The sequence below is a fragment of the Sturnira hondurensis genome, unplaced genomic scaffold (genome assembly GCF_014824575.4).
Source record: "Sturnira hondurensis isolate 20B ecotype Veracruz unplaced genomic scaffold, ASM1482457v3 Scaffold0010128, whole genome shotgun sequence".
Taxonomy (NCBI): domain Eukaryota; kingdom Metazoa; phylum Chordata; class Mammalia; order Chiroptera; family Phyllostomidae; genus Sturnira; species Sturnira hondurensis.
In genome coordinates, this window is record NW_028082759.1 from 37,834,802 (window position 1) to 37,858,256 (window position 23,455).

The following is a 23,455-nucleotide window of genomic DNA, read 5'->3' on the forward strand; positions in this document are numbered from 1 at the left end:
ACTGCCTATCAAAAGTAATTTCTTTCCTATAGAAAATGAAAAAAATTGATATGCATAAATCGCTGTGTGCTACTAAGCATATTCATCATTTCCCTCTTTAGTTTCAAGTTTCTAGGTACAATAAAATCCTGTTTTTATAAATTGAAATGAGACCCACAGTCAGTTTGTTAAAAGTTATTCATAGATGCAAATATGAGAAATATTTCTGCTAGCTTTCGTAATTGCCTTAGATTAGGTATTTCTAGAATAGTAATGGTGTGTTTACACTCTTACCGATGCCCATGGCCGATATCACTAACAGATCTATGCAGAGTTGCTCAGTGAGCATGTATACACTTACTTAGAATCCTCAGCTCCTCATTTCAGTAACTCAGCTGAAGAACTAATTCATCCGTATTGGCACAGGATATGGGTGACTTTATATTGATCAAATTAAATACATAGATGATAAACACTAGAAGATAAAGTTAAATCAAGAGTTTAGAAATTTCAGGATCACTTGAGGACACAGCAAACCTTTGAGTTTGAGTAAGGAGAATGGAGTTGGCATGCAGATCTCCAAACTAAACAGGGATATACAACCAATTTTTTTAGAATAAATAATGCTGTAATGCAAATCAGAATTTTGGGTTCGAAAAGGGGAGAGAGAAATAGGTTTGGGTTGTTATAAAATGTGGAGTTTGAGTAAGCAGACCAGTTTGCAAAAAATTATGAACTGGATAAGATTGTCCATCTAGGAGAAGAAGAAAACATTCCATTCTAATTGAATAATGATGGGAAGTAAGACATATATCATATTCTTCCTTTATGCTTTTAATTCACTAAGGCATATTAAAAGCTCAATTTAAAATGGTTGCCCTGACCAGTGTGGCTCAGTTGGTTGGACATCATTCTGCTTAGTGAAGGGTCACCAGTTCAATTTCTGCTCAGGGCTCATGCCTGGGTTGTGGGTCTGGTCCCTGGTTTGGGCATGTGTGAGGCAACCAATTGATGTTTCTCTCTCACATCTATGTTTCTCTCCTTTTCTTTCTCCCTCCCTTCACCTCTACCTAAAACTAATTAAATCTTAAAATTGTTGAAATATAACATTATTAAAATCATCTTGAAATTAATGAAAGGACTTTCTAGTCACTAACAACTAACATTTATCGATATTTCTCCCTTGCTACCTCACTTATCTAAATCCACACTTCAAAGACCTTGAGAAGTTGGCATGAAATTTCAGCTTTGCTTGCCAATATGTTGTTTAGTGTGTGGGTCCAGAGTACAACACTTCAAATATTTGCTATTGCTGTTGTTCCCCTGCTGACATGAGTAAACAGTAATGTGCCCTGGGGCTTGATTTATCTGCTCTAGTATGTGTATATTTTACTGCCAATAATATAGTGAATATGGTACAAAGTATCATTGAAATCTATGTGTAATGTACAACTTGCAACTTTTGGGACAAATTTTAGTTATGCCACTAATGAATGCAGAAAAGGAGAACTCTGGTTGTATTCCCTGTATGTTACTTCTTACAGTGAAAGAAATGCATTATGAAAGGCCTACGAAGCTTCTTATAATTTTGAATTTTGTATAAGCTAAAATTGTTTATTTGTCTACATCTTCAATAAATTGTAAATTTGTAATTATTCACTGTTTCTTTTTCTCTTTGAGTCCACTGCCTGAATTATACTTAGTCATTCAATTTGACTTCCTGAAAGAAATAAGCTTGGGCACTGAGAGTGTTTTGAATGTTGTTATGTACTTTATGGTAATGAGACATTACTGGTAGCCCACATTTGAATTATGTTGTCAGGTATGAATTATAAACCAACAAGTAAAAAGTAGCTCAAAAGAAAATTATGTTCCATGATGTCAAGGCCCCACACAATTGTAGGCATGAGGGCTCTAATTACTCCAGCAAATAGACTTCATCAAGTGTTGTGCAGCCAGCACATGACAGGTTGAAGAATGTCCTAATGAGACTACTTACAGAATGAATTTATTATTCATCTGAGCTGGTCTAAAATGTTAACCCCAAAATGCCTCATTGGAGCACGGGAACAATATACACTAATGAAAATGGCATCATTAGTGATGAGTGTTTGCTGGTTAGTTATCCCCTAACAACTCCACTTCTAAGGAAATAGTCAGAAATCTGGTTTAAGATTTATGCCCAAAGATGTGAATCCCAGTGTTATCTGTGAAACAAAACAAAACAAAACCCTGGAAGAACCATAGTATTTACTCCTCAGAAAATGGGTGTACAGACTATGGTATACCTTTATGAAGGAATACAATGCAGTCATTTAAAAAAGTGGTGTTCTCTAAGAATTTTTCACGATATGGCAGAAGCTTATGGCAGAATGCTCAGTAAAATCCAAAGTTATGTGTACAGCAGCATCTCAGCTATATGAAGAAAAACATGTCATAGACAAGAAAAACGGAAGTGTAAATTATACCTGCATTTTAATCAACAATGTGGTTATGGGAAATATTTTTCTTTTTAACACGTTTCTATACTTTCTAAAATTTTCTGTGTTATAATAGTCAATTGATTATGTAATAACCAGAAAAATGAATAGAAAATATTAGGGCAAATAAATGGCTTCTGACTTTTTGTCCAAGTGCAAGTCGTCCACATTTTGACCTACTGATCCTTTACAGAAAGCATGCAAAGCTGTGATGGTTGACCATGGACTGAGTAAGCATGAATTTGGAGTTGATGCCCTCCGAGATTTATAAGTCTGTATTTCCAAATGTAACCTGGCTATTAAACAGTATTTTAGGTGTCTCAGTCCCCACACAGACCGTGTTCAAAGTAATGTAATGCTGCAGTCAAAAGCAATGTGAGAAGGTAGTAACAGGTAAAGGGCATCAAATACATGGTGACGAAAGATTTGACTTTGGGTGGTGGGCACGCCATGCAATATCCAGATTGTGTATTACAGGAATGTACACTTGGAACTCATATGATATTATTAACCAATGTTACCTCAATACATTGAATAAAACAGTAATGTGAGGAGAATTTCAGTCTTAACTAGGAGCTCTCAAAAACTATTAAAGGTGATCCAATTTATAACCTGAATATTATTTCTTAGAAGACTCTCTCCTTATTTGAGCCTGGCTCAGTTACCTCATATGTCATCATTGTTCCGCAGGCTGTTACAGGCTGACCCTCTGAAACTCTCTAAATCCCCAGACCCTGAGGTTTTCTGTCTGTTATGTCCCCACCCCTTTCTTTTGCATTCCTTATCTACCTTTTCCTCTTTCCATTATACAGATTCTGTGTAATATAAGAAAAATAATTGTGTTGGAAAGAGATGGACCTTTCCCTATATTGTGAGAGAATGGGGAGAAGGCCTGCAAGTAAAATAAAATCTCTCCTTATTTTTCCCCATTGTTATCTCTAACTACTTTTCTGTCTCCACTGATTTTCAGACTACCAGCACAGCCTGGACCCGGGCTGAAATAGACTGTGCAATTCCTGGGTAGTTTCAGGAGTGCAGGCATTCAGTTCACGGGTTAATACTTAATGACTGGATCCTATGTCTGCAGAACTTTTATTAGACCCTAGGAAGGTGGCAAAGCAAGTTATGTAAATAATCCCTACTCACAAGGGATTTACAGTCTCATTAGCCTGACTGGGTCAAATCACATAAAATAGATTTCAAGGAAGAAAACCAATAGACTATGAGAATGACTGTAACTGTACACCCAAGAACAGCATCAGGGTTACCGCGATGTTGGGTGTACAGCAAGAAGAGCTGAGGGAAAACCAGAGAATGTTTCATGGAAAAGGTAAGTATTAAGCCTGTGTTTAGTCCAAGGAAGAGACCGAAGAACTAAGGATATCGATGGTTCTATGTAGCAGATGGTGGATATAATTATCTACTGAAATAGAGGGTGAAGGCAAGGTGCATAGTTTTTTTTTTTCTCAGTGGGACTGCAATTGTGATTTCAGTCCAGCTTTCAATTATTCTTATTTTGTCAGCATAGATTTGACTTTATTGCCCAGATATGTTTTGAAAAAAATTATTGTGAATTTTGATTATGGAAGTAATATATACTCAGTATATATACATACACACATGTATGCATGTATATATATATGTATATATATTATATATATACTTATATACTTCCTTTTGAAAGGAAGCATATAATACAAATGAATATTGTTTTTGTGAATGAAATCTCACTTACCAGGGACTAAAAAAACACAGGGCATTTAGCAATGCCCTCTTATGTTGCTGAATTTTGTAGAACTGAAAATGTATATTTCTTAAATAGTATAGATTCTCTGAATTTTTTTCAGGGCAGACCACTCTGGCAGTTTTATGTTTTTGCATAGGTTATAGGACGAGTCTTAACTAGCTGAATGCTCCCTGTTTTCACTAGTATAACTCAGCCTACTTCCAGCACACAGCCAGAGCTACATTAGCCTTTGGGATTGGAGCCAAAATGTAAGACTACAGTGAACATAGGGAATGTACTGGTGAGAGAGCTCTAGACCAACTTAACATTGAACCCATTCCTTTTCTAAGATTGGAAAAATGGTAACAAGAACCATTTCCCTATATCGCTCAGATAAGAATTCAGGGTTTTAATCTATATATTTTTTCTGGAATGATTAACTGTGCCACAATAATACATACAGCTCAGCTGCATATATTTAAGTTTGTCTATTAATCTTTATCTCTCTCTTTTTTTTAAATTTTATTTTTTGCACAGCGTTGACATTATACACCACAGACGAATTGCAGCTTCATATTGGAAGGTGTTCTACAACATTTTTTTTCCTACGAAAAGGGATCTGAAAAATGAGAGGGACAAAGAAGAAAAAGAAGACTGTGCTCTGGAGCAGGACAAAGACCCTCCATTGTTCAGACTTTAAACAGTGGGGCAGGAGGAGGCTACCTGTTTTGGAATGGGCACTACATTACAACCTGAAAGAAAATTTGCCCCCAGACACCATATCTGGGATCATGTTGGCAGTTCAACAGGTGACACAAGGTAATGTACTGTCCTCGTTTTTCCTGTTTTATGCAGAACAGCTGTCACTTTGCTTTTGTGGAGAGTATTGTGACCTCAGATCTGCAATTTAGCTAATGAAATGAATATTAAATTAATTTGGGGGAAATAAACACATTGAATATTTCATACTGAAAAACATAAATATATAGAGAATCCTGTATGTCCTTAGAGCTAATGTTTATTGTGCATGCTGCTTTAATTTTGAATCACATTGTACACTGTATTTATTTCTCAATAAGAAATTTAAACTGGTGAGAAGTCTCATTTTAATTTTTCTAAGGCAGATTCTAAATGATATGCTGGGTGTAGATAGATGTTTCTCTTGGTGAAAACTTTTAGTTAACTAGTGTGCACATGTGTGAGTGTGTGTCTGTGTGTGTTTTCCTTAAAAGTATACTCACTGTATTTTTTAACTGCTTCAGTTAATAATTTTCTAACTGTAGCAAAGAAAGGAACTGACTTCTCCACCTTGAGAAGTTGGAACACTTTCCTTAGCACAGACTTTGTAGATTTATATTTCCTTGCAGTTAGTTCCACTACCTCCCTGTCTTGGACTATTACTCATACCATTAAACTGTATGCACTCTTTTAACTGAACTATTCTGTAGCTGCAACAAACTTGTTTGTTTATTTGTGCTTTTAATGTGATTAGGAACATCTGCACTAGGGGCTTTACTTTAAGATCCATAATTCTATCATTTTGTGGGTTTAAATTTTTCTAAATAGTCTTATATTACATTTTAATGACTGTTTTGTTAACAGCAAAACACAATGATCTTTCATTAAAAAGCAGAATAAATAACAGGTTAGGGCTTTTGCAGCCTTCTTTTTTTTAATTTTATTCAAATGGTACAGACACTGCTGTGTTGAAACTTAGGTGATGAATTTAGTAGTGCTTTGTCACCAGATAGTCTGAGTATATTTTTTTGAGCTTATTTTGCTTTAACTTAATGAAAGACTAATATATATTTAAAAACAAATTTTTCACCTTTGTAAAATACCAGGTTAATGAAGAAGTTTGGTAATATAATAAAATTACCTGTGATATGTCATTAGTGATATTATTTATATGTAAGTCATTAGTAGTTAATTGTATGGCTTCTCTCTGGGTATAGATTTTGAGGGATTTTGTTTTATGATTTATATATTACATTAATTATGAAGAAAAACTGGACAGATCCCAACTGCAGAGAAGCACAAAGGACACCCATTGTGTCTTATAAAGGTATAGATCTTGCTATTGTTCTTTTTGAAAGTAAGTCTACCCGTGACTGGACAAGGCTACATCATGAGAAAGACCTTAAAATTTTGTGTTGGTGTATGAAAAGACTCATTCTTCTAAAAGTACCTATCCTCTTAAAAACAATGTTCTCAGACTTTCTCATGCTTACCTACTGTGGAGATATAAAAAGTGAAATATGCCCTGGCTGGTGAGGCTCAGTGGATTAAGTACTGGCCTGTGAACCAAAGGGTCACTAGTTCAATTCCCAGTCGGGGCACGTGCCTGGGTTGTGGGCCAAGTCTCCGGTGGGGGCACACAAAAGGCAAACCCACGTTGATGTTTATCTCCCTCTCTTTCTCCTTCCCCTCCCCTCTCTCTAAAAATAAATAAATAAAAATTTTTTTTAAAAAGCAAAATGTCACAACATTGTAAGGAGCATTGTGCTAAACTCCTTATATACGTTATATTCCCCTATCCTAACAAAATCCTAAGACAGCAGTTTCTTCTCCATTTTTCACATAAGAAAATGGAGGCTTCGGAAAGTAAGTAATTTTTCCTGGACCTCATACCTAATAAGTGATAGAGTCAGGACTTGATTCCAAACTCAACACTCTTCATATTTTATGCTTTACAATCTGTACTGCCAAAATAACTAGATATATTCATAATACCAATGTTGAATAATGGGAGATATTAATACCAATATTAATAATGGGAGATATTTCTTTAGAAAGGATCAAATATCCTCTCTTCAAATTACTTTTGCATTTAGCTTTCACCCGTGTGGGTTTTAGCCTCAAAGGTGAAGTTACAGGGAAAATAATTACAGTACGAGGTAAAATAAGGAAGGCATTTAGATATTACGGCCTTATGTTTGTGTGAATACAACACTGGCAGATGTTATAGGCTTCATTTCTTTACAAAAATCAGAAGAAAGAAGGGATAGTTTTTGCTTTTGCATCATAGCACAAAACTAGAAACAAATACCTGTTTTACTCTACTGATCTTTGTTGTTTTTTTATTATTAAGTACTTTTGAATTGTATTGTTGTTCGAGTACTGTTTTCTGCCTTTCCCCCCACCCCTCCCCACCTCTCTCCCCTATTCCCGGCCCCCCTTGTTTTTGTCCATGTGTCCTTTATAATAGTTCCTGTAAACCCTTCACTCTTCCCCCCTCATTATCCCCTCCCCTCTCCCCTCTGGTTACTGTCAGTTTGTTCTTAATTTCAATGTCTTTGGTTCTATTTTGCTGGCTTGTTTGTTTTGTTGATTAGGTTCCACTTATAGGTGAGATCATATGCTATTTGTCTTTCACCCCCTGGCTTATTTGACTCAGCATAATGCTCTCTAGTTCTGTCCATGCTGTCACAAAGGGCAGGAGCTCCCCCTTTCTTTCTGCTGTGTAGAATTCCATTTTTCAAATGTGCCATGTTTTTTGATCCATTCATTTACTGATGGGCACTTAGGTTGCTTCCAGCACTTGGCTATTGTAAATTGTACTGTAATAACATTGAGGTGCATAGGTTCTTTTAAATTGGTGTTTCAGGGCTCCTGGGCTATAATCCTAGCAGTGGAATTGTTGGGTAAAAAGGCAGTTCCATTTTTAGTTTTCTGAGGAAACTCCATACTGCTTTCCACGGTGGCTGCACCAGTCTGCATTCCCACCAACAGTGCACTAGGGTTCCCTTTTCTCCTGGGAAGGAGTCCACAGACTGTGTCAGACTGATAAAGGGATGATTGCCCTTCCCAAAAGTAAGTAAATATAAATGTAAATGTGCTCATTTGAAAGAAAAAAGGCAATTTAGGTTATTTTTTAACCATGTTCATATAGAAAATATTTGTGTTTTCTTAAAATACAAATTTGTGTTTTTTTAAAAATACCGAAAACATTTGTGTTTTTTTAAAATACCAAAAACAGGCCCTGGCTAGTGTATCTCAGTGGATTGAGTGCAGGCCTGCGAACCACAAGATCGTGGTTTGATTCCCAGTCAGAGCATATGCCTGGGTTGCAGGCCAGTTCCCAGGAGCGGACTCATGAGAGGCAACCATACATTGATATTTCACTCCTTCCCTCCCCCTCTAAAGATAAATAGATAAAAAAATAAGATAAAAAATAAAATAAAATACCAAAAACATGTGGGCTTTCTCATTTCTAATATTTGACAATGACCATTATAGTCAGCATCTATCACAATGCTCTTTAACTGACGTCTTGTAGGATCTCACTACAGAATGTGTTTTAAAGATGAGCAAACACTCTAGAGAATGCCATTGACTTACAACGTGTCACCGACGTGGTTGGCAAGCTAAGTAGTATAGGACTCTGGTTTGTAGAGTATTTATTTTACATTCTAGCCTGGATGATGACTTTAGGAGAAATAGTTCTTTTGTTTCTAACTTGAAAACCCAAGCACTGCAACAGGGCAGAGACTTAGAATGCATGACTTGTCATGCAAGAACTCAATCCGCTCAGAAGCAGTATGAGAATGCTTGATCTTATAATGCCCAGGGATCACCTAGAATTTTGTTCCTAAACCATGAAAATTCTATGCTCCCACAGCATTGTGGGCTGCACAGAAAAGATGAGTGTTCCTTATAATTATGCAGAATGTGTGGCATTAATGGCACAAAAACGCATGTGTGGAAGCTCAGCTTCACTGCATCCTTCAGGGCAGCTTAGTGACATGTGGAACAGTAAGTGGAAACTCCTGATGCATACTACTTTGTTAAAATTAAAGGCTTGTCTGGGAATATTCTCCTGCATGGTCTTAGGCTTGAGGATGTGAAACCTCAGCATTAGCTACCTAGTTCTAACTTGGCTCCCTGAATCACTGTCTTCCTGCTAGTACTTTTCTCCAGGAACAATAGAGACCTAATATTTCTAAATAAGTCTGAAGTATCCTTGTCTGGCCCCCATAAAAATATACCAAGGAGCTAGTAACACTCTGCTGGCTTTTCCCTTTTTCTCCATTTCTCCTCACCCCATAACCTGTTCTCCACAGGCTTCATTCAACATTCCTGACTTTCTTTGGTGATTTGTACATTAAATGGCCATTTATATAATATAAAGATTTGCAACAAAATAGATAGGCAGTGAGTGTGAAGATGAAGTGTGTGGCTTATATGGTACCATACATTTGTTTCTACCAACTAGGATCCATCGCTGTTTTTGTTGTTGTTTTGCTTTGTTTTGTTTTAATAACCTTGCCTCTATAATCAAGGAAAAACACAGTATTCCAAAAATAATGATTTTTATAATTGAAATATAAACTAATGAGTGAATTATCTGTTATTTAGGACCATGATGTTATCTCTCGTGGAGCAAATGGAATAATTAAATTATGGTTTATTTCATCATGAAATAAACCTAGATTCATTCTACTTTGTAATGGACTGTATTTGGGGGTTATAAGATGGCTTTAATTATGCTGGTCTTCTTCACAGGGTTGGCCTTTGCTATTCTTTCATCTGTGCACCCAGTGTTCGGTTTATATGGGTCTTTGTTTCCTGCCATCATTTATGCCGTATTTGGAACGGGACGTCATGTTGCCACAGGTAATAATTCCTGTTTCTGCTTCTCATATTACTAATGAAAGGGACCTTAGGAGTGATTGTTAGTTATTCGTTACATTTCTACCTTTACTACTAAAAACTCAGCAAATATTAGGGCCAAGACATTTAACTTCCTGTGCCTCGGCTACTCCATACATATTGTGATTTATTACTACATTACTATGTAATCAGGTTACTGTTAAAGGCTCTGAATTTTTTAATTGTAAAAAGCCATAAAAGAAGGACAATGTTCTGAATTTACAATGAAATGGAGAAAAATAAGCACTTTGAGGGATAAAGAAAAGAATATATAAAATTTAGTGATTTAAATATTGAAAAATATTTTCCACATAATTGATCTTTTAGATTTCTTCTAAGCTATAATCTATAATGTTCTTTAATTAATACGTCTTTTACCTTGTTTCGCTCTGCATTACCAAATATAATTTGGTTTGAAGCATCACAAGTACAGTTGTCTGATAATAGAAGGGGCCGGTTAAAAACATGGGTTTTGGAGTTGTCGGGCTTCTTTTCAGCTAGATTTCAGGCAGTTCTGAGTGGTGGTTTTTTTATAGTTTAGTTGTAATTTTGATGGGGTTGTGGGAAGATTCAAGTACAAAGTTTAGCAATACCGCCATCTTGACCGGAACCTCAACATTTTAAAATAGACATTTTCTGCATATTTAGGTTAAAAAGAAAAATGCTGGAATTCAGAAAGATGTCTGTGAGAACACAGACTAAACTCACAGGTGCGTGGATTATGGCCCAGTTGTGGCCAAAGTCCAAACCATTCTTGTTTACAGCCGGTTGCTCAGGAATGGACTGTCCTTTGTGTTGATGCAAAAGTAGAAAAGCACAATAATGATTTAGAAGATTTTGAAGCCTATTGTTTCTAAATTATTCTGCTCTCTAATTTCCTAAGGAAATTTTATTTTTCAAAATATTATAAATATGTCATTAGTAAGAAAAAGCAGATTGTTTTAGAGCTGACCCCAAAGCATTTCCTCTGTTAAGAACAAGAAAAAAAGGCAAAAAATGTTTCATGACATCATAAACACACAACTTGATATACATGTAAATGTACATTGACACGAACCACTTTATTTCTTAAAGAATTGCTATAGACATTTTACTGGTGGCATGGTTTTGAAATGGCCATTTTTGTAAGACTATTTAACAAATATTACTAACTATAAATCACGTAAATTTCAAAATACATGTAATTTCTATGGCATCAGTAAAGGAACAATTATTCTCTTGCCTTTTGGTGGTATATTTACCCATTTATATGACTGTATTTAACAAATATTCATTTAATAATAGCATTCTTTTTTTACTTTCCTGTAATATTAAACATAGGTACTAAGTGAATCTTACTAAAATTTTCTTCAGACATTTAATATAGATAACATATTTTTATTTTAAAATCAATTTATTGTATTTTATAATGGTGTATGTACGTGGGTGGAAATTTCTTCTTCTGCTTTGTTGTTGAGAGAGACATCAGAGCCCTTGACAGGAAGAGAACACACTGGAAATGGTCCCACATTTGTGTGAAGCCAGGATAGTTCTTGGGAAATACCATTGAACTTTGTCTAATTACAGTAGACAGATATGGTATACCATATTTTGCTATGGATAATGTGCTCCTATGTATAACTCGCACCAAACTTTCAGGAAAATATCTTTCATTTTAATTTTTAAATTGAATTTCTTAATTCAATTATTTATTTTTTTATATTTAGAAACAAAACTGAATATCATATTCCAGGGTAATATCATATTAATAATAATAATAATAATAATAATAATTAATAATAATATCATATTATTTTGCATATGGATATTGTTATTGCTTTCTAGAGTTATGCTTTTAATGCATAAACATAAATAAAAGAACTAAAAACATTTATATAGATAGAGAATTAGTACTAACCATGTATAATGTGCATGCTTATTTTTCCCTCAAAAATTTGGGCAAAACTGTGACTTATTCATGGCAAAATATGGTTGTGTTATGGGCTACAATATGTTCTTATGCTATAATAAAGGTCCACTCTAATAAAGGTCTAATCTGCTATGGAAGTACAGAGAGTAGAAAGGTTCAACTTGGCTTGCAGAATCTGGGATGAATCCTTATGAATATGGGATTGAAGCCAGACCTTGAAAGACCAAAAAGTGTGTACATGGAGAAGGAAGAGCAAGCATATCAGGCAAAGAGCTCCAGATTCATGCAAAGAACTCATATTTTACCACTGAGCCTACTGAGGTTTTTATATTTATCATCTTATTTATATTTCCCCAAACTCTGAAATGTAGATATGTGACTCTCATTTAACAAGTGAGGCAGTTTTGACTCAGGGCGATATGCTGGATTTACACCCAGTCCATGACCTTAATCCCTGCCCTGAGGACATTCTCTATGCAGGTCTGCAGAGAGGTGGGCACATGCATGGCCTGGGAGGGAATAGCAAATAGGTGGGTGTGGCTATAAGTTGAAGGAATGTGTATATGTGGGTAATTTTCTGTCTCTTCTGCAGAGTGGAACAAAGAGTAGAGAAGTGGGCGGGGGGGGTGCAGAGGGGAGTGTTTCTAATAAACCGGCTTGGGTCTACAATATAGATTCAACTCTAATGGTGGATTTCAACAATTTTCATTGAGTCTATCACTAATAGGACATTCCCCACCCCATTCCCGCTCTTAGGCACTTTTGCCCTGACATCCTTAATATCAGCCAACGCAGTGGAACGTCTTGTCCCTCCAAGCAGCCAGAACCTAACTGCACAGAGTAACACAAGCACGGTGGGCTTGTCTGACTTTGAGATGCAAAGGATCCGAATTGCTGCAGCTGTTTCCTTCCTGGGCGGTGTGATTCAGGTAAGCGGTACTGAGGTGTCGGGGTGAAGAAATTGAGACAGTAGCAAAGGAAAGGCAGTTGGCGTTTCAGTTTTATTCATGTTCATGGGTGTGTCTGTCTAAATGGATCAGGGGATATATGTTGTCTTTATGAAAATACGGTCTGCTACATAAAATAGTTAATCTTTAAGTGCTGGTTGAGTACATGAGTTAGAATTAGTAAACGGAAGTTACAGAGAAGCAGTTTTTGACTTTTTAAGAACAAGCTTTCTCCAAAGTGTCTCACACAATGGAGCAGACTTCCTTGTGAGGCAGTGAGGAGGGCCTCATGTTCACTCAGTGATACCGTCATCACCGTGTGATAATGCTGTAGGAGAATTCTTATAATGGGAAGGAGACATGGCGGTTTCTACAATCCTTCCCAGTTTTCACAGTTGATGGCGATACTGCCCATATCAATAGTAAATGGTGTTTAGTTGGTGCCGTGGATTTGCTGGTGTGAGTGTTGGCACATCAGCCTGTCTGGACCAGTCTTCCCTCCTTTCAGTATCAGGCGTGTGTGTTTTGCCAGATCTGCTCTAGTATATTTTTTCAAAACATCAGACCATATAGTTTGCTGTTTCTAGTCAGTTGTCAAAATTAGATAACTCAGAAATGAATATAAAATACATATCCACAAGTACTGACTATTAGCCATTGATTACCTGTTTTAGAGGTGTTTTGGCTTACTCTTTCATTTCAAACTGAATTATGTATACCTGAATTTCCAGGGTTGGTGGACCTAGGAAATAGTTGAAGATTGTCTAAAATTGAATGAGAGGAAGAAAAGATGTGACCTAGAAATTAGGAACTTAAACTTTGTAGAATCGCATTTCCTTCCAGCTACATGGAAAGGACAGAAAACTTGATGTGAAACGAGTAAGAACTCGTCTTCACAGTTCTTTAGAGAACAGCCCGCCTGCGTGGCAGTTTTGCCTAGGAGATTACTAGCCTAGAAGGCCAGTATGCATTTTCTCTGGCTGATGTCTGTGCTTTCATGAAACACGGACTGGTTGCCCAGGTACCCTACATCTTTTGCTATGTATTTTTAAACATGGCTGATGCCAGCCTTTTCTGAGACTTGCACAGACAGAAATAGTGGCCTTTTCTTCCTCGATTGCCCTGTGCGAGGCCCGCTAATAGACGTGTCACCTGTATCCATCTCAGAAATAATCAGCTTCATGAACTGGTCATTCAGACATGGATATGTTGCCATAGACTTGGTGTAGGTTTTCCTATTTTCTTTTTATTTACAATAAAAATCTTTGTATCCACACAGCAAAGACAGTATTGCTATTTCTTCTGGTCCTATTATTTTCCATTCATATTTCTCTTTAAATTTATTTTTTTTGTTAGATTTAAATGTTCTCTTACTCTATTAAGATATATTTTAAAATCTGAGAACATATATAATTAGCAATTAGACCCAGCAACCTTCTGCTTAGACTCATTTTTAACATTTTTCATAAATTTTGAAATAATCACTGGCTATTTTGTTATCATCTACCATATTTGGATTAAAATTTAAATGATAAAGTACAAAAATAAGAGCCCGGATTTTAACATCATAAAAGAGCTAATGTCTCACCCTGACCTGGTGGCTCAGTAGCTTGGAGCATCATCCCATACACCAGAAGGTTGTGGGTTTGATTCCCAGTCAGGGCACGCACCCAGGTTGCAGGTCTGATCCCCAGTTGGGTGAGTGGGGAGGCAACCGATCAATGTTTCTCTCTCACACAGATGGTTCTCTCTCCCTCCCTCCCCTCCTCCAGCTTCCTCCCTTCCTCCCTCTCTTAAAAAAAATCAATAAACATATCCTTGCGTGAGATCTAAACAGAAAGTTGTCTCATTTCCTAGAATGAAACTCTAGAATCACAGACTAACATGGGATATTATTGAAGATAATAAACATAATTTGGATTTCAATACCTTTTGTTACAAGTAAAATCTGATCCAGAGAGTTATAGGTTCATGCATCTGTTTTCCTTTGTCCTTAGTGCTGATAGTGGATGTGTGACCTGTGTTTTAGCTGATTTTTAAACAGGTGGCTGGACTTTCTTTGCCCTCTAAACTCATCTCTCCAGTCAGTCGGAACCCTGCTCAATTCCTTTTTCTTTTCCTGGTCAACTGTGAAATCCACCAAATATGAGGGCAGTGCCGAGGTATCCAGTTTGCACAAACACAGGAAGGCGTTTGTTCGCCTCATTTTATTTATTTATTTTTGTTTGTTTTGCTCGTATATTATTTTCAGGTTGATTTTTTCCCTCCTTTGAAGGTCTAACTAATGGAATTATGTAGGTTAATACAGTTATATTGTCAAGGTGTTTGAGACAATCAGATCTGGTCTGGTTCACAGATTGTGTATCCGTTGGAAATGCTCTCGGCTGAGAATCCTACCATCAGAGGCTTGCACTGTTTCTTGTGTAACAAGAGGTCATAGGAACAGATTCTGAAGGATCTTGATGGCTGGCCACCCATTCGATTGATGAAATGATCTGCTTTATGAACATCTGTGATTACCAGTGCTTTTTTTTGCCTCTTTTTCTAGTAGTTCACAAATAAGATTTCTTCCCCCACCTAAATTTTAGCTTTTATTTGCCTATTTTTCCCCACATATTTCTCTCTCCAATTCTTTAGATGGCATATATTCCTTAAAAGTTTAATGATTTTAAGAAGTCTATCTCTTTAATTTTAACTTGTTTTATGCTATTTTTAGAAGAAAATGGCATAAAATAATAAAGGTATTAAAATTATATTAATAGTATACTTACAGCAAATTATCTTTATAGCATAACATTTCTGATTTTACTTTGAGAATTAGTTTTTTTTTTGCATTTTAAACCATAAACTATACCTTCATTTCTGTATACTTCAACAATGCTGTGCTTAGACCCTAACAGATATTGTATTTAAAAAAATTCATTAAATGAATAAATTGCAGACACACTGATAAAACTTGAAGTGAATTCTGCATTCCATCACTTGGGAGGTAGAGTTGTTTTTTATGTACACTTTCCTTTATTCACTCGTTGAAGCCCACTTATAAAAAGTGGACCGAAACCTAAGGTATATTCAATTTACACAGAACACATGGTATTTATAGAAGCATTACCAAATAGTGTGCTAATGAACTCTGTTCATTAGCACACTATTTGGTAATGCTTCTATAATGTGCATCCTGTTTTCAATGTTAGCTCAGAGCATCAGCATTACTGCAAATAGCTAGAGGATCTTGTATAACATTTATTTTCTCATAAAATGTTGCATGGGCAAATTTTGAGAGTTGGCTAGCCAGAGCAGTGTTATTATCATCCATATTATTAGTAAAAGGAACTGATGTGATTGTTTATGAAGTCATTCACTTTAAAAAGTCCTTAAAATTGCTAATATTTTATTGGTATAAAACACCTTTGGGTTCTTCAATTTCTCCTCCTCCTCCTATTTCTTTTTCCTAATATATCCGCATCGTCTTGGGTTGTGGAGAGTGTTGTCATCCAGAAGAGAGAAGTATCACTTCGGTTAACTCTCACATGTTCACAATCATCTTTCATGTACCCAAGAGTTTGTATCAGAAATGAGGTCTCAGGAAGCTTCTTGACCTTTCAGAGTTAAGAATTCTCCATTTCAGGGATTTTTCCCTTGCTGGGAAGATTTTTTTAAGCACAAACATGTATACAAGTAGAATATTACAAAAAAATTAAGTCTTATATAAGTTTTAAAGGAGGGTACTTTATCTTGTCTGGCTTCTGTTGTAAGGTAAGATACCCATATTTTCCACATTTGAAGTGCTTGACTTCTTATGATATTCCGTACTTTCCCGGAATCCTTCCTTTCATAACATTTCAGTTGTGGAAATGGAAAAGAAGCTGCTGCTGGAACATAGTGATCAATCAGCTGGAAGTGGTTGGTAACTGACTTTGGGTTAGGAGACCTTCGTTTCTCAGACCTGACAGATCATTAGCCCCTCTAAGTAAGTGATGGAATTTAGGAAACAAATAAGGACAGAAGATTGAATGGTGATGGTCTATACAAGGACTCCCCAAAGGTTGCTTCTGAAGATAAATGAAGGTAATTTATCCAAAATTCCATGTGTGTATAAAATTCCATATGAGCAAACAGGTATCACAATTCCAAACGTTTGGATTGTTCCTACGCTGTAGTTGGCTGAAATGAAAATCCAGCTCTCTGGTGTTCATCTTCCTCCAGGAGTTTCAGATTTAATCCTCATGGCCTGTGAGAGTTAATGTCTTAGATGGGAAGTAACTTACTAGCAAAGACATGCTTAGGAAAAAAAGTTGTTCAATGTTTTCCTTAAGTGGTTTTGTCTTCAGGCTGAAAATCACCAGACTATAAATCCAGAGTTGCCAGAAAGAACAGTGTTTTCCTTCTGTGCTTATACCATTTATTGATTGGGTATTTCCCTCAGGAAATTTCTAATTTGACAAACAAACATGGTTTCAGAAAAAAATGTTAGCAGTAGAAGTGGCTGCTTTGGCTTTCTATGTTCGTAGAACAAATTACTTGATTTCTACTTTGGCAATTCATATTATTTTCTTCATTATATATTAAACAAAAAGGAGGCTGTTGCACTGCAAACTATTCAAATACAATTCTTTCTGCGCTAATAAATTCTTTCAAGTTTTCCAGAGTTGAAAAATGTGGTATGGCCCTTTCTACACATTCAAAGATGGTGGCGATTTTTTTTTCTTACTGGGTAAATATTTCTTTTTTAAATTATATTTTATTGATTATGNACAAACATGGTTTCAGAAAAAAATGTTAGCAGTAGAAGTGGCTGCTTTGGCTTTCTATGTTCGTAGAACAAATTACTTGATTTCTACTTTGGCAATTCATATTATTTTCTTCATTATATATTAAACAAAAAGGAGGCTGTTGCACTGCAAACTATTCAAATACAATTCTTTCTGCACCAATAAATTCTTTCAAGTTTTCCAGAGTTGAAAAATGTGGTATGACCCTTTCTACACATTCAAAGATGGTGGCGATTTGTTTTCTTACTGGGTAAATATTTCTTTTTTAAATTATATTTTATTGATTATGCTATCACAGTTTTCCCAATTTCTCCCCCTGTATTCCCCCTCAACCCTGCACCCCTCAACCCTCCAGCATCTACCCCCTCAGTTCATGTCCATGGGCTGTACATATAAGTTCTTTTTGTTTGTTTGTTTGTTTGTTTGTTTGTTTTAGATAATTTTTTTATTTAATTCTTGTTCAAGTTACATATAAGTTCTTTGAGTTCTCTGTTTCCTATACCATTTTGGCCCTCGCCCCATCTATTTAATGCCTACCAGTTATGCTTCTTCTTCCCTATACCTTTTCCCCACTATTCCTCCCTGCCCCCTCCCCACTGAAAACCTTCCATATGATGTCCATTTCTCTGATTCTGTTCTTGTTCTAGTAGTTTGCTTAGTTTTTGGTTTTGGTGTTTTTCTTTCCTTTTTTAAGGTTCACTTGTTGATAGTTGTGAGTTTGTTGTCATTTTACTGTTCACATTCTATTTCTGACCCCTCATGATGTTACTAGGGCATCACATACAGGTTTCCTTATTACTTCACATTCAACTTACAACAGTTCTATAAAGTAGCACGAACATCACTGTAATGATGCCAGTGATGAGGGTCAGAAAAGTCTGATAGATTTTCCATAGCCATGAGGCTAAGATGTAGTGGAGCCAGGATCAGGACTTAAGTTTTTAGGTTTGAACCCAGAAAACTCCATTCTGATATGAGTTCAGAGCATTACTGCTTTTGGCCAAGGCAGGATGCATATGACAGAAATGACATTGTTGCCATTTAGGCTACCATGGTACCAGACAGTGCTATATTTTCATTGTCATCAGTGTGACCCATTGACAGAAGGAGATCTCATTGCTCTTCTTTCCTCTGATTTCCTTAATGATTAATCTTATTTTCTAACAAGAATTTTAAGGCCTTAGATAAAATGGTAAATAACACACTGAGAGGATGTATCAACATGTCCTATTTCCAGTATGGATAATCATGGATGTAATTTACTGTTAATTCCAAAACAGTGAATTTTGGTTTTTTCCAGTTTCTATAACTGGGTTTGCACAGTTGCATTCAGTCAAAGAGGGGCTCGTCTCCTCAAAACTCTCTTTCTGCCGAGAAGTGCTCATCATTGCCATGGCGATAGAGGGGAAAACAGCGATTCTTCTTGTCATCTTGTGCCTAGCGGGGCTCGACACGCAGCTGCTACTCAGAGTTGAGGATTTCACCTGGTTACAAAATGGTGTTGCAATGAAATATGATGTTGGACGTAGCAAGGAAATATTTAAGGAAAATGATTTTTCTATTAATTCTTGGGTTTCTTAAGACTTGTCCCTTTAACTCATCTTTGTCTTTTGCTCTTCTCCATATACAAATAAGTCCAATATCTTCTCATTAATATTGGTCCCTTAGAGCCACTTGACAGAGTCTCCAGGCAAAGCAGTATGTTTCCATTTCTTAAAATTTGGGGGAAACTCAAGAAACGGCTTTTTGTCCGTCATGTTTTCGAGGTTTTAAGCCTACTAGGTATAAAGTAGTCAATCATGTCCTTTTCATTTTTTTCAACATAAGTTTCCTTTTATTTTGAAATTGAAACAAGCAGTGGAATGGAGTGCTTTGTGGTTGACATTGGAGTGCTCATACAGCAAAAGAGCAAACTGCAGAAGTCTGAGCCCACCGCCCCACCTCCCCCAGACACAGGCAAGACCAGACTGAAGAGTGGGAGAAAGGATGCACCAAACGGGTGGTGACGGCTGGCGGATTTCCAGCAAAGTGCGATTTTCAAAGTGGTCACACTTCACAGTCACACACGTGTCCTGTCCCTCCACCCTCACTGTGATTCATGTACATAGTGGAATATTTCTCACTGTCCTAAGAGGCATCTCTTTCGTACCCATTCACTCTTCCTTGGGAGGAGGGCCTCTTTTGGCTTGTTCCAGTTCTGGGACGGGGGTCAAGGTGCTGGAAATGGGGGAATTCAAACTGTGGTAGAAGATGTTTATTTGTGATGCTAACTCATTATTTGCTGAAATTCATTTTGAACACTTTTCCACTGCAGTGGGTTACATAAAATTTGTACAGAAGTGTTACAATTTGCCCCCTCAACCCTCACGGGAGAAATGGTGAGTCAAGACTTAAATACTCCAACACACCCAAAGCCTTGGCTCTTGGTGGGGATGATGAAAGTCACCTGGCCGGGGTAGCGGGCGGTAACAGGTGAGAAGCAAAGGTAGGACTCAGGGGCAGGAATAGGGTAGAGGGGCAGGGGCAGGTAAGGCCTTGGAAGCTGTGTTTGTTAGGAGCAGTGCATTATCTTAAAAGAGTAGAGAAAATAAGAATGAAACTTATTTATAGGGGAAATGACAAAAGTTTGGGGAATTAAAATAATACAGTAGTCACTGGAAAATGTATCCTTCTTTAAATTTCTTTTTTCAAAACAATTGTTTGGAAAGTATTTTTAAGGTAGTATTTTCTTTTCTTTTCCTTTGGAAGAAGAAATCCCGCCCCACTCCCCTCCCCCAAGTGAGTGGAGTTGCCACCACCTAGTTTATTTCTGTTGTCGTATGAAGAGGTAGATAAAACAAAAGTGAAATGGGGCTTCTAGGAGTAGGTTCATTAGAGGGAGAGACTGGGACAGTGGTCCAGGAGAACCCTGGATTACAAAGGCACCTGAGTCACCAGAAGACCTGGCGCTCAGGTTCTCAGGACAAAGGATCGTGCTCCACCTTTTCCCCTTCTAAAGCCAGCTGCCCCTGTGGAGACTGAGATACAGTGAGGTGGAGCATCTTAAAGAAACCATGTTGAAGAGGTCTTAGTTCTGGCTTCCCCAGGCTTCGTGGCTTTGGGGCTCAGTGATGGGTTCCAGACCAAGCCCCAGTTGCACCTGTAGCCAGCCCCCTCTGCTAGAAGAGGTGGTAATTCCTCTCTTCACCCTCTGGTCCAACGAAAATATAGCAGGTGAGACAGACAGCTAGAGGGAAAGCGGTGAGACACGGGATCCCAGGGCAAGGAAGGCAAGAAAGGGCCTTCTCTCCCAGCCCAACTGATGTGAATAGGGGATCCTGGCATGCCTACCTATTCCTCAAGGACAAAGTTTTTGTGGAACATGTCTCAACTCACTCCTCCTGCTCTACCTTACCCTATGCATGAGTCCCTGCCCCTGGTTCCAACTTACTGTAAGGATTGAAGTAATTAATTTATACATGTAGCGTCCATTACCTGTGGTTACTCAAAACACATGCTCCCAGGGAACTTCCTGGTATTTCATTTAAGAAAAAATTCTTTCTTTTCTTTTGTCTTATCAGTCCAGATGCAACCATGCTAAAGCGCCAGCAATGATGCTGTTTTTTTATTACAGATATAATAATGCAATTTGATTTTTCTCCACAGAGCCCCATATATTAACTGATTTTAGTATTTTTTGTAACGTGTATGATTAAAAAACAGGAAAAAAAGAAGTAAATATTCAGGAAAAAAACATGTTAATTTTAATTGAAACACTTTCATCGTTCCTTATAACATTTACTGTCTTGGACCTTGATAATGTTCTCAAGAAAACTCAAGATATTGAATATATAAAGTTGTAGAAACCCATTTCACCTTAGTTCTTTATGTCTGTGTGAAATGAAAATGTGTTGGATGTTAATCTGCCTAGAAACCTGGGGAAATTTTATTTTCCTTTGTCCTCTTAGGTGGCCATGTATATTGTACAACTGGGCAGGGCTGCCTTCCTGCTTACAGAGCCTGTGATCAGCGCAATGACAACTGGGGCTGCCACACATGTCGTAACGTCCCAAGTGAAGTATCTCTTGGGGATGAAAATGCCCTATATATCTGGACCACTTGGATTCTTTTATGTAAGTTTTCCATATGTCCCTGTTCATCCATTTTGGTTGTGTATTTCACAAAGTCGAGTTTAGTTACTTATAATACTGAATTATTTCTTGGGTTTAAATATAATCTTGCAGGATATTTTAAATGTGATTTAGGATAGTAAACTATATAGTGAATAATATTTATTAATTTTGGAAGCACCTCTGTAATAAACAATTGAATATGATGTACTTTGGGAGCTTGATTAGCAAAAAAATAACACAATTTTTTGTGAGTCAGATATGTTGCCAGCTTCTAATGGAAGCCATCTACTGGGATCATGGCCAAGTTTGACAACAATACACTCAACTGTATTCTTTCATTATTGTGAACCCTGGTATGGATCAAATCACAAGCCTAGCCAAAACTGGTGTCTGGAGCCCCAGTAGCAGAGAGTCAGTTAGTAAAATCCTCTTGAACCCGACAGGGGCACATGTGGCCAGCTTCTGCATATCCTGCTCATAACAGTCTATAGTTCTTGGTCTAGTGGGAGCTGGCCTACAATCTATGACTTTTCAGGAAGTCATTCTATTGGAGCTTTAAATAAAAATTAATGTCTTGTTAATAAACTTGCAGGCTACCAAGGTTCATATTATTTAATTTTATGTTGTAGAGGAGGAAAAAATATTTTCCTACTACTATTCTAGGTTCTCAGCTATGGCCATTCAAACAGAAAACAGATTAATTGAAGGAAAACATAAGTGTATTAACATGTATATCTGATATATACATGAGAGAAACTCAGGGATGAGTAACTCAATAGAGGTGGCTAGAACTTGGGCTTATATACTGTCTTCATCTAAAGCAAAGGAAGAAGGATGTGAGGTGGGCAAGCTTCTGGAAGGTGCCCAGGAAAAGTACAGTGAACCAGGGTAAGGCTGCTGAGCAGATTTATGTTGGTGCCTTCCCTATCGATCAGTGTCTTGTGATTTTTGAGTCACCCAAATCTTTCTGGTATGGAGAGGAAAACACCCCACAAATGGAGATGTCTTTTATAAGTCTAAATATCCCTAAAAAAGGGTAATTTATACTGTGTTTCAAAACTTACTGTCTGCTGTTTTTCACAATCATAATCTTAAAATAATCCTTTATATCAAAGAGGCACATTTTAAGGGTGACATATTCTGATCTTCAGCAATGTAATGTTATATACTGCATTGCATACATGTACATTTATCAGTATATATAATGTATATACATAACATTAATGCTTTACAATAAGAACATTCCTATTTTTAATTTTTTATTTCAATGATTGAATACTAACTTAATATATGGGAATAAAATAATATGCTTATCTAATAAAACAAGAACACTTGAACTTGTCCAGGAAGCTACATAATTTCAAGGTCTAGATCAAAGAGCAGACCAGAATAAGACTTTTGGTGATGTCAGGCCTACAATCAGCACCCAATCAGCACCACATTGTGCCTTGACCTTCTGGCTGGTAAGGCATGCTCACCTGTGCATGTGCTGTGTAAGGAAATATGAGCGGGTTGCAAACTGGTCTTTGCAGATATATTCACATGTCTGATAACCACACACAAATAACGATCCTTCCTTTCACTAGTTGTGTGAAAAGAAGCAGGGTAGCCTGATATAGGACCTAAAAGTCTCTCAGTTTGTTTTTCTGCTGCATAAAATGCTACTGTAAAGTGTTTTGTGTAGGATTTTAAAAAATTTTGGATTTCTTGTGAGGTAAACTGCAAGCTCCTTTATTTGGCCCTGTAGGTCAAATACTATGTGGCTTTTGGGTGTCTTGTAATTTTTTATTCTGAAATGGAATCAGGTTTAGAAATATTTTTAGGTGACTGACTTTAAATTCACACTATTCAGCTGGTGGAAGTCACTATGCTTTGTGT

The 23,455-nt window shown here is 36.9% G+C and overlaps 1 protein-coding gene across 2 annotated transcripts in view; it reads left to right on the forward strand.

The window, feature by feature from the left end:
- The first annotated feature begins 3,680 nt into the window (after positions 1-3,680).
- Positions 3,681-23,455, forward strand: part of SLC26A7 (solute carrier family 26 member 7) — a 72,497-nt gene continuing 52,722 nt past the window's right edge. For both annotated transcript variants that reach the window (XM_037058711.1, XM_037058712.1), the window contains exons 1-5: positions 3,681-3,789; positions 4,723-5,004; positions 9,691-9,801; positions 12,503-12,675; positions 21,413-21,577. In XM_037058711.1, coding sequence (XP_036914606.1) covers positions 4,812-5,004; positions 9,691-9,801; positions 12,503-12,675; positions 21,413-21,577 — 642 coding nt within the window. In that variant the 5' untranslated portion in view covers positions 3,681-3,789; positions 4,723-4,811. The remainder of the gene's footprint in view (positions 3,790-4,722; positions 5,005-9,690; positions 9,802-12,502; positions 12,676-21,412; positions 21,578-23,455) is intronic.